Source organism: Tenebrio molitor, chromosome 2 (genome assembly GCF_963966145.1).
Source record: "Tenebrio molitor chromosome 2, icTenMoli1.1, whole genome shotgun sequence".
Lineage (NCBI taxonomy): Eukaryota > Metazoa > Arthropoda > Insecta > Coleoptera > Tenebrionidae > Tenebrio > Tenebrio molitor.
The window spans coordinates 13,673,773-13,686,581 of record NC_091047.1 but is presented as its reverse complement, the minus strand read 5'-3'; the positions used below and the strand labels follow the sequence as shown (position 1 = coordinate 13,686,581).

The 12,809-nt window shown below is 34.2% G+C and overlaps 1 protein-coding gene across 1 annotated transcript; it reads right to left on the bottom strand.

Annotated features, from left to right (window-relative positions):
- On the bottom strand, positions 1-1,696 carry Vajk4. Its single transcript, XM_069038684.1, has 2 exons — positions 1,544-1,696; positions 1-1,306 (listed from the first exon to the last, which is right to left on the bottom strand). Exons 1-2 carry the CDS (start codon positions 1,553-1,555, stop codon positions 212-214), a joined length of 1,107 nt encoding a protein of 368 aa, XP_068894785.1. The 5' UTR covers positions 1,556-1,696; the 3' UTR covers positions 1-211.
- Positions 1,697-12,809: the final 11,113 nt, after the last annotated feature.

Genomic DNA, 12,809 nt, shown 5'->3' with positions numbered 1-12,809 from the left:
TTGGACGTAGAAATGATTTATTATAAAAGTAGATAAATATACTAATTAACACAGTTTCTAAGTAATAATACTGTACGCTTTATGAATTTAAATGAGGAAATGATTTAAATTGAGCAAATGTCGAAATGAAGTTTTTCTCAATTAGCGCGTTTAACAAGCACGAAAGTACAAAGTAGTAATTATATAACAATTAATAACGATCTAACAACAACTAGTGGTGGTACCCCCCGAAAGATCCTTCCAAACCCCCGAATTGTTCGTGGTGCGAATGAACCTTAACGGGTATGTGCACGGGAATTTTCACCGGAACTGGTACATGTTTTTCGACTGGATATGGGATTTCCTTGTACACAGGGTAAGGTTTATCGACTGGTACCTTGACTGGAACTGGTACGGGTTTCTCAACTTCGTATGGTACCTTCTTTTCAACGGTGTAAGGTTGGGGCACCGGTACTTTAACGTGGTAAGGTACGGGTTTAGGTACTTCGACGGGGTAAGGTCTGTCGATTGGAACCTTAACTTCATAAGGTACTGGTTTTTCGACTGGTACTGGAATGTGTTTTTCTACGGTGACTGGGTATGGTTTGGGTACGTGCACAGGGTACGGCCTATCCACAGGTACTTTAACTTCGTAAGGTACCTTTTTCTCCACGGTGTAAGGTTGTGGAACAAGGATTTCTACCTTGACCGGGTACGGAACTTTCTTTTCGACTGTATAGGGCTGTGGCACGGGCACTTTGACTGGAACAGGGATTTTCTTCTCGACGGTGTAGGGCTGGGGAACAGGTACTTTGACTTCGTAAGGCCTTGGCACTGGTACTTTCACTTCGTAGGGAACCTTCTTGATGACCTCATAGGGCTGAGGAACGATGTAAGGTACCTTGATGTACTCCTTTACTGGCACAGGAATTTTCTTCTCGACAGTATAAGGCTGAGGAACTGGTACTTTAACCTCGTACGGTACCTTCTTTTCTACAGTGTAGGGTACGTGTTTGGTAACAGTGTAAGGAACTGGTACTTTCTTCTCCACTACAATAGTTTTGACATGTTCGTGGTGGTGGTGCTCACCACCACCGATGTCACCTATTCCGATTCCTCCTTCGAAACCTCCGTGTCCTCCTTGTCCCCCGAACTCAAACCCGCCGCCTCCTAAATCATGTCCACCAAAGTCTCCGCCACCAAATCCGCCATGGTCGCCGAGCCCGATGAGCCCGCGTTTGTCCTGTTTCTTGGTCTCCTGCGTTGCCTCTTTCTTTTCAGGCTCAGCAGCTAGAGCCACGCACAGGCACACAGCGCTCATAACAATCTGAAGCAAAACATATCTGTGTGAAAAGATCTGACAGTTGGCACACTTTTACAATAGTTACATTAATAACAAGACGCAATAAAAAACAGTGAACAAACATCAACGCAATAACTCATCACAAATTAATCGATAATCCTCTTAATTAATTTGCTCACTCAACACGTTGACGTATAATTCACTATTTTTTATCACTGTAATCACTGCGATCACTGCACTGTGTGTCGGAGCAGTACTCACCAAGGCCCTCATGATTGGAGATGTGGAAGGCTCTGTGCCGTAGAAGCCGCGCCGGAGGCTTATATATGGTACCGTAGACGTACTTTCTCATGTGTAACAGTCGTTCACCACCAGAGGGTTTCACTTCCACATCCGTTAAATCTTCTTATGCAATATTTTTCAAATTCCTTTTATACCAGTTTATATTACGATCGCAGATAAACAAACGACGCTAGTGTTTATACTTACGTTGTGTTTTTGTGTCACTCAGTAAATTTTGTAACGTTGTACCGGAAAAAAGTCAAACACTTTCTTTATGCGATTACACAAAATTAATTAAGAACAATTTACGTTTTTATACGTTATCCAAACATAATTTTATTCAGCGAATTTACGACCGCGGTATATTTTAAAACCTTTAACGATAATTATGTTCTACGGGATAACACAGAAAAAATCATGTATTAATTTTTATTTACTGCACTTCATGAGTATGTGTGAAGGGTGTACCATCATTCGTCAGAGGAAAAGTAAAAGGTATATGACGGCAGAAATACATTAAGAGTAAGTACATACTTGTACTTAAGATGATTTACAATTTTATTCTCTCTCGATGCTGTTTTAATACTTGCATAACTGGTAAGCCATAGTTTAATTTCTTATTTGTTTTTATTTTTGAGGATTATTAGAGATTAATATATTTTTAAATTCTTTCATTTATTCTTTTGGAATTAGCTTAAAAAAGAATTTTTTAGGCACCCTTAATGAAAACGGTAATTTTACGTACTCACAGGCGGACGAAAAGTAACTCTTTTTCGGACGCACTTTTTCGGGCACTGACCGTGGCGCCATCTGTTGGTCTGTTTACTAAATTAGCAACGAAACCGACAAAACCGATAATTGTCCTGTCACCATAAATAATTATGTATCTAAATAAATAATTGTATTGCAAATAGTAAATTTCTAGTTTTGTTGGCAAACTGATAACAAATACTATAAAACAATGTTGTTAATATGTATTAATAAATTTATCAATTTGAAAAAGATAGATACAAAATAAATTTGTAATTTTTCTAATGATGTCTTTTGTTTTGTAGTTCGTGCCTTTTGTCCTCGCCTGTTTTGAAGCCTGGGCTGCGCCTCGGTCAGAAAACTCAGACTCGGACGGAAAAGATGCACTTTTTGGCCTTGATACACAAACAACTAAATATTTTATTTAAATAATATTTCCATGTTTGACAAAACTAAAAAATATGACAATTTAGATGAACTGGGAGAAATTTGTCCACTAACAGCAACCTAAGGTTAAATTTAATTATATAGAGTGTAGAAAATAAAGCAAATACATTGACCAAGAGATTTACTGTATTAATTACTAAGCTTCACGTTTCCGAATAAATTAGCTTGAATAATAAGTGTAAGTAATTACGAGGTGAAAAAAGCGCAAGATTATACTTTGTAATTCTTGAAAAATGTGAACGTTTAATTAATTTAGTTATTTTCCAATTTAAAATTGAAGCGATGCGTGATTTTAACTGGGGCAACGTCCTTAAAATTCAATTTACATAAAATTTGTTATGCTATGAATTATGCAAGTGAACTGGGCTCTCTCTCTAAATTAATATTAAAAAAAAATCAGTCCTGTTCGAAATAAGTGGTCGTAGGCGCTTGTATAATGAATTAATTTATTGTAGTATTCTAAAACTAGTGAATTTTGTATCACCGATTGGCGAGTAAAAGTAGAAAACGTGATTAGAATGTTGCTCGCCGTTTCGATATAAAGGGATCGAAGGATAGTACCGTGGAACACTTCGAAAAAGTGCCACCGGAAAATGGCCTGTAACGTATGAAGATTACAGAAAGCAGAATTTATGTAACGGATTAATTTTGTTTAATTTTTTCCTATAGCGAATTAGCATAAATTCTGGTTCACGTTCACTCGCACGATCGTACTTTCTTTCCATTAATATTCCTTTTTTACGAAATCCAAATTGGTAATTAGGCGCCTACCGAACTCTTCTCTGAATTATTGGGGTGTAGCTTTCGGACGGACCTCTTGCTTGACAGGTGCAGAATGACCGAAATTTACCTGTTTTCTAGACATAATTCACACAAAACGAGCAAAAAGATACGCTTAAATGTCCATAACAGAGCAATTACTGATAATTGGCGCAACAAATTGCGTTGTGAAATTCACCGTTTCACTACGCAACGAAATTAAAAGTTTCAATTGTAGATTTGGGTGCAGACCAGTCTGACAAGGGAGGATTCAGATGCGAATAGACTTGGACTGCTGAAAAAATCGTAAAAGTTTTATGGTGGCCGTGAAAAATGATTGCAGGTGTAAATTCGAGTCAATCGTTACGACTCGTATCAAATTATCAACTAATGGTTTAATTTCCAAGATTAATTTTATTGTGGGCTTGCGGGGGCCTACCATGAAAAATACCTCCGGACTAATTTCAGATTATTTTGCATTAAGAGTTCGCAGGTGGGCGATATTTTATTCTCACGAAAGCGATGAGCTTTTGTGTTAGTTTCGACCTTCACTGGACTGGGATGACAGGTGTGATAAGCAATAACCAACAAAATGACAGTGTTAATTTTCACAGGAGGTCATGATTTTTGTCACAATTTTTAGATTTTTTTATGCGTTGACAATAATGGTAATGATCAATTGACAGTAGAAAGTCCAAGAAACTTGCAGGCGTCATGCGTAAAGTCGTACGGAAGCAGCTATGTCTATGATATTATAATAATTACATAAGAATAATGCATTAATGCGAAAATCTAAAATTGTTTCATGCTGAAGTTTGCTGCAAGGAGGACAAGACTTTCTTTAGTTGCACAAATCTTGTTCCCATATTTCACAGAGCGGGCTCTAAATTGTAGGTAGTTATCGGTGAGTCGTGTTGTGAATATTTAAGGCGAGAATTCCCTCAGAAAATATTTTGAAATATTGAGAAAATAATTCGGAATTTTGTAACGGTGTTGTGTGTGTGAAATTACTTTCGCCGGCCAAATCTTGACGTACTTACTTCGGGAATTTTCATGAAACGAAATATTATTTCATACGTTTGCTTTGCAAGATAAACAACAACAATGGGATTGTAATGACATTGTTTCGTAAATATTACGTTCACCGACGTCAATTACCCTAATTGAAAATTTGTTCGTGATAAATAAATTGCATAAATCAAGAAGTACAGATTTAGGTCAAAAAATTACAAATCACGAGCCACTTCATTATTTATAAGGCAAATTTATTTATTGTGACTTTCTTCGTACCTTAAACATTTGTTTTATAACTGTAATAAGCGAAACAAGAGCAACTTGGAGCAAATAGGAACACTTTTGAATAATTTTCATTTAAATTTGTAGTTCACCATGTGATCATGTATTAAGTGTAGAACTTTACAAATCAAATAAGACAAAAACTTAGACGTACGTTCAAGAACACATTGGAAAGTTGAAGAATTTAACCAGGCGATATTCCATACCTACTATAGTTTACTAAAAAGGCAATTACTAAAAAGTAATATTTTTCTAATTTCTTCGAACTAGACTAGATAGCAATTGTAGGTAATAGCTTGCTATACACGGCATATGTACATATGTTTTCTTTACAGCGTTATAATTGGAAGAAAAAGCTGAGAGGAATGAAAAGAAAAGAAAATTACAATGATGATTGCATTCTAAAGTTACGTGATGCATTTTAATCTCCTGCATTATTTAAATTTTTGTTCGCAACCAATCATTGTGGATTGTGATGGAAATCTGCAAAGTAAATGGAAATAGTGCATTCTTAATGGTAACTTGGACGCCAGTAATGCTGATATCCTGATTTGAATTGTGAAAAAGGTTGATTTACAAGTTTTGTTGCAGGTAGAGTTGCATAAAGTATTCCTCTCGTATTTGCATCATTTTATGAAACATTTTACTGGATTTATTACAAATCGTCCAAATTTTCTAAAAATATACAGGCTGCATTAAAAATGACGCATAATATTTATGTCACGTGAAACTATCTTGAATACCACACAAAAAATTCTAATTCGAATTTGGTCTTACCATTAGACGAATATTTTAAAATTATTTTTAGAATTTGCGTCTCTAATAGGTCTATTATTGTATGAAATTTCGAGTCGTTTATGGCTATTTCTTAAAGCACTCGTATTTTAATAGATCTCTAAGAAAATTTTTATCAATATTTCAGTGTATTATTGTCATTTACACCAAAAAACTTCCAATATTAATGTTCAATGTGTATTACCTTGAATTATCAATTAATACAAAATTCTCTAGGATTTGAAAATTCATTTTTTATGTATTTACAAATTTTAAAAAAGGTGCAAATTAAAAAAAATAACATAAAAAACTCATTTTATAAGGGCATTGGCGCACTCGCCCCATAGAAAACTCCCCTACGGGTCGTTTTCTATGCCCGGGACTCTTGCGCCAAATCAACCCTTATAAAACTCGTTCTTTAATATACTACATACAGGTGTTTCTGAAATAAGTGCATTAATTTTAACTGGTAATAGAACTCATCAAAAGGAACAACTTTTCTCTCTGCCATTTCGGCGAAAAACGTTGCGTAATGGCTTAAAAAACTAGGAAAGATTTTCCTAAAACCGTTCATATCTCCAAAACTAAGCTACCTAAAAACGTGAAACAACCAGATTCTTACGAAGTGGATTTTTTGCTATACGGGTAGATTTATTTGAATTTCGATTTCGGCGTTAAAACACGTTTTCTGGATGAAAATGGATCTTTTTTTCATATTAGCGCTGATCTCAATTAGCCAAAGCAGTATTTTTTGTGGCGTAGGGCTATTTTAGTGAAAAATCTCTCCAATTTTTTTTGGAATTAAACATCGTTTTTCGGCAAAATGGTAAATAGAAAAGTTGTTCCTTTTGACGAGTTCTACTATCAGTTAAAATTAACGCACCTATTTCAGAAACACCCTGTATATTATTATCAAAATGACATTAATGACAATCCTTGTTATTTTCTGACTTTACTCAAGTTCGAAAAATCATTCTAGCTTAGTTGCGATTGCGATGTTACCATACATTCTCTCATGCATTCTCTCCAATAATCAAAATGGTAAAATTAATGCTAGAATATTTATTGTGTTATTGATGCTATTTCTACATTACAATCGAAGCAAATTTCTAAGTTTGACTGTTAATAACTCCATGAGCAGTAAATTGGTAATAGAGTTTTTTTATTTATCGTAGAATCATGTGATGTAAATTTATGCGCCATTTTTTGTACAACCTGTATATTATTGTTGATATTACGGATTTGTAGATTTCAAGAAATATATTTAGGTACGTACAATTGAACGTTGTCACATAATAAAGTGAAAAATGATTTTGTCGGTTTTTTCCTACTGAGAGTTTATTAATTTATTAATTTGATACTGACAATTATTATGACAACATGCTATTTGGGTGAAATATACAGTGCGCGCCAAAAGTTTGGACTAATAGAAATATACAGGGTGTTTTCGAAGTTGAAGTGTTCCTTTTAACATGTGATAGTATGCGTTGTTCTAAAGAGTTTTAGCCAAAGTCCCTTAGTAAAATGTGTACGGCAATGAAGATACAATAAGTTAATTTTTTTGAAATTTTTGAAACCGGTCCTGCTCAAATTTGCGCTGATTTGTTAGAAATTAGAATTGATAAAAAAAAATTAAATGAGCAATGACGTTAATCAAAATTACTGCCAGAGTTGTCATCTAATTAGTCGGAATGGCTTTATCATTACGAAAATAATGAGCTCACAGATATGTTGCTAATGTATGGGCAATGTTATCACGTTATCAGAATGCAGCTGCGGCGTCCAGAGAGTATGCAGAGCGATTTCCAGAAAAACACCATCCTGGGCCATGTTAGTTATTAATCTAGTACAGCGGAGAAATGGACAGGACCGGACTCAAAATTTTAGAAAAAAATAAAAATATACAATCAATTATCTCCGTTAATACAAACATTTTACTAAGAAGATTTAGGCTAAAATTCTTAAGAATAATGTATAGTATCTCGTGTTACGAGGAACGCCTCAACTTCGAAAACACCCTGTACTTTCGCAATGAACTTTTCTTAAAACAAAAATATTTTTTTAATATTCATTTTTCCGCCCCTTTAAATTTTGATTAATGTCTACGTACTTTGGACTGACGATTCCTGAGTCACATATTTTTAAATGTGATAAAAGTATCAGTAAAATTCCAATTTTACACCAAAATAAAAAAAAAGAACGAAAATTCTCACAACAGGAAAAAACTGTAAAAGCAAATGCTGAAATTGCAACTAAGAGCAAACATTTTGAAGAGTTTCAGGCTGGATTGTCCTCATTGTATACCGGACCCTTTCCTTCAATTACCCAATTGAAGTTGGCCGATTGATACTTTTGATTTAACCCGATTGATGTGAAATCGAAGGATCGTGCAAGGCACTTAGTAAATCCGCTACCAAGCGTTAATTATGCAACGAGGTCATTTGAGTTTAAAAATTGTGAATTTTTGAAGTTCTTTAATTTGTTGTTTAGTTTGCTTTTGTGAAAATTTCACTCTCACACTGTTTTCACTTTTAAATATCCATAGTTCAGGAGTTATCGTCCAAGAGTCATACATGGAAAATATTTCTTAAAAAAATAAAATGTATTAATCTGCTCAAGTTTTTTCTAATAAAAGAAAGTTTCCATTATTATAAAGTTTTAGTGCACACAAATAAGGAAATCGGTAAATTTTAGTACACTAGAAACAAAAATATTCCATCAAACTATATTGCTAAAAATGGTACATATATACTTTTCTACTCCACCTGCTGTTCTCAAAATGAGCTTCACTACCTTCCTGACAGACAGCCAAATTGTATTAAAATTTGTTAAAAATATTAAGAATAATGTGTGGCCTAATTAGTCGAATTACGTTCTTGCCCTTGGCTATTGAGGTACTGAAATCCTTTTCATTTTAATAGACCGACCTTAAAACTGCTTTCATTATTGGATCATTATTGAGCTTTGCTGTTATTTAAAATTTTTGAGTTGTTTCCCATTGTCTAGTCCTAGTGGAGTAGAGAGGTAAATTTTACAATAATCTATGCTCCGTGATTTATTTGGTCCAGAGCAAAATTGTTAAAACTGCAATAGGATGTTAATTATTGTAAGTAATAGACTTTTCTTCACTTTACTTAATTCCGACCGGTACCTCGTTTAAATAGATTTAGGAGTGATTTTTTTTTAACTGATTGAAACTTGAAATGCACGCAATTTATTAAACAACTTAAAACTAGATTGAACACAGAATCATTCTTGCAGTTTTAATCTTATAGAATCCAGAGAGGAAACTAAGTTAGCTCCACTTTTGCTACTGCGTTGCACTATTATTCAAATAGTTTCATATTTGTATAGAGAATAGGCATTGTATAATTTGTATGAAAAATAATTAACATTTCCTTCCAGCGACGCTGCAAAGGTTGTCAATTTAACTAACCTTTTGGATTCTAAACTGATATTTAGCTGTGACAGATTTATTACCATTACCAATCTAGTTTCGCAAATGTAATATATTTGACCGCGTTGGCTCCATTCTGGTTTCAAATAGACAACTTTGTAGCTGTTACGCTGCTTTCAATCTTCAGCGGAAGAAGACAATTTGTCTTACATAATGGATATAAGTCAAGGAGGTTTAATGTTTCAATCAAAGACTCCGTAAGGTTTGACCCCTGGCTTGTAAGTTCTAAGACACTCATCTTTGTAGGAATGTAATTGAAGAAATTCCGGAACTTCTTTAATTACTGCAAATCTTTTACATTTCAGATTTATTGTTTCACCTTGCTCTTTCATTAATTATGTTAATATGTACTTCAAAAATACAAACATGTTATATGATTATGGTTTATGAAAAATAGAAATGCACTTTTTAAGAATTATGACTAGACCTGACCTGACCCGACCCGACATTACCATAATCAATAGTTATCTATATTATGCAAGACAATCAAAAAGAAAAGAAATCAGAGCAGGCGTTGCAAATTGTTGGTCATGTCGTAGTGGAATCCTACGCAAATAAGCGTTCAATGGATGGGCGTAGACAATTTGCGGTCTCAATCTCATCATGAATTTTAGATGTTGGAATTAACGTCAGTTTTAAAACAATGGTGTTGATGTTAACCTTGAAAAAAGTTTTCGATTTAGGCAAAGTTTTCGGACGTTTCCTGTAATTATAAGCAACAATTATTCCAGAATAAGTGGTGAGTTTTACCATTGAAGATAAAGCATTAATACCAATAAAACGACTGTGCAGGTATAGCAATACATGTGTGTACGATTAAGCTAAGACAGACGTTTCTCGAAAATAGCAGTCTTGCTTTGTTTTCTTGTTGATCATTTTGTAAGTTTAATCTAATTTAAAATATGGAAAATATATAGTCATTAAATTCCCGGGACCAACTGACAGTATATGTTTTTTTCAGTTGATTTATTTTATTACTAAAACTAATATTAGCAATTTACGTTAATATTATCTTCACAAATATTTTCGTAAGTAGGTATCAACGTTGCTGACTTGGTGCAGTGCATACGCTAATTATTGTATGTAATTAATGACTAATAATTATCGATTAATGTACTGTAACAAAAATTAGAAATTGTAATTACCCTAAAAATCTGAAAACTTTTTGGAGCTTGACCAAGTTCGCAATAAAATATCATCCTAATTGCTCACCTACAAATTTAGTAATAATAGCTGCAAGGCAAGTTATCAAAAAACGAAAGTAAAACCCGTCCAGATAACTTTTATCCAATTTAATTGTTACGTACAAACACTTATTATCACATTTCCGTCCCTTAATTTGGGACTAAACATGTAATTGTAATTAATTACGATGCGTGCTCCTAAATAATAAATTGTCAAAGATCCTTTGATAAAACGTATTTCCCAATTACACCCGTCAGGTGTGCAGGATGGTCTCCTACCTATCTACAACAGAAAGTACAAGTTTTGCCACGTTTTCCAAATAAATTGCAAACTGTAATCTCCTTCGATCTGATTTGAAACAGATTAATTACATTGTTATTATCAACCGACTGAAAAGCATTGCTTACTGTTTAGTAAACATCACTTTCTCGCATGTGAAAGTTTTACTGTTATTGTTTATGACGGCTACAAGGACATTAATCAAGGCGGTTGCTAATAAAATTCAACCGGCCCGAATAGTCGATTAAGTTGCATGTGCAAGATAGGTACAAATGCAAAATATGTTGGCGCATACCTATCGTAGCACAGATGTACGTCGGTACTTCTTGCTCATCGTAATTAATTTAATGCGAGGTGACGACGTGCTGTGGTTACGGATGGTGATTTTGAATTATTACAAACCAACTAGGGGTGGTTATGGCAAGTTCACTTGTGTCGAACCTGATTCATGCGAGATGTTTTATTCAAGACTTTTTTAATTTTTATGCAATTAGGCATTAAATCGGAATGTAATTGGCGATTTAGCGTGGGGCTGGTTTTTAAGCATAATTCATTAAAACAAGTCGCTGACTCGTGCTCTTTAATAACGTGGCCCGGTGCATCCATCCACCTTATCAGTCAAAAATCACCGCCTAAAAAGTAACACATCCAAGTCTTCTTCACCTGAGCGGTTGTTGGCTCAGCAGTAAAAACGTACTTAATTCGAGATCAAGATTAACATGTGCTATTATAGCTCTACTTAAATTATATCTTAATTAAGGAACTATCAAGATTAGATAGTGTACCTGCTAAAAATATGTGTGGATAAAAATGTTTGCGGTGGGTTTCTGGCGAGCCACGCTATCAATTAGTTCGTGTGTGCTGAAAGTCGCCTTAATTTATTTTTTCAATTTTTGGAAAATTGTCGCACGCGACGTCACATCTGCCATTATCTTCCAAGGTTAAATGCGACGTGTAATTACGAAGCGGCAAATCGATAAGGGTGCTCGTAATATTTCTTCATTGGGTTATGAGAGCCGATCCTCTGGAGTCGCATTACGCATTATTCGGTGATAATGGTTTTGTTTGGCAAATGTTGACATGTTTGAGGGTATAAATGAGATCGGTGTAGCGCGACCACAACAGTTGCCGTTGTTATACATCACCGATTACCCGCCGGACCTGGACCAATCGGGATGAGGGCCGCCGCAGGCTTGGATTAATGGGGCTAAGGGTGCTGAAGTCCCGAACTGGTAGAACCGAATTTAATAAATCTATAATTGATAAGCTATTATCTGGAAATGTATTATTATAATCATTTTCTCAGCAATGTTCTCTTTCCGCCATCAAAATTATTTAAGCAACTGAAAGGAAAATGTTAATATACCAGGTGACTATAAAAGGTTGTCACTATTTTTGATGCGTTAATAACATTTCTGAAATATTGCTTTGGCAAAGCTAATGTTCAAATCAAGAAAATGGCGTGCCCAAAATAAATTAATACGAGTAAACATTTCTAAAAATGATTTTTACTGTTAAGCACACCATATTTATTACAATGGCCCATTCTATTATCGAAGCAATTTCATTAGAAAAATGATTAATGGGAATATTCCTGACAATTGGTATTTTGTTTTGTACTCAGAAGAATAAGTGCAATATCGTGTTTTCTCACAGAATTGTGGAAGAACGTTTAAATTGTTTGTAAATACTAGTAGTGTAACTAAGTATAGATAAATCTATTGGATGTGCTACAGTTGTTACCTATACAAGTTGTGGAAAATGTAAAACAAATTGTTCAAGAAAATCCACACATTTCTGTGCGTTGTTTCTTTCAATAAATAGTTGGGATGCGAGACATTACCTTTTTTCTGAAGAGGTTTCACCATTCTGGTTCCGTTAAGTATCAAAATTATAGAACTTGGTCCCTACAACGTTATTGAGGTGCCAGCAAAACATTAAACACAGCAAATAAAATTTTAACGAAAAAAAAAGTAATTTTTTATAAAAAATTTTATGTTATGAAAAATTGCCAAAATCTGAACAGCATTTTGAATTAGTATCTCGTATTGTCAAATTAAATCTTTTAACACGTAAATCAACCGACAAAAACACAACATGGAAGTAGCCTAATTTTCAAATAATTTATTTAAACAAAACAATTCGGTTGCCATGGTGACCATAGCACTCCCGATCATTGAAAATATCCCAATTTAACTATAATAAAGAAAAATAATTTCAAGATCATTTATTAAAGAAATCATAATAAGTCGTTTTTTGTGCCGGTCAGTGTATTTTCATCTAGTAGATATAAATAAT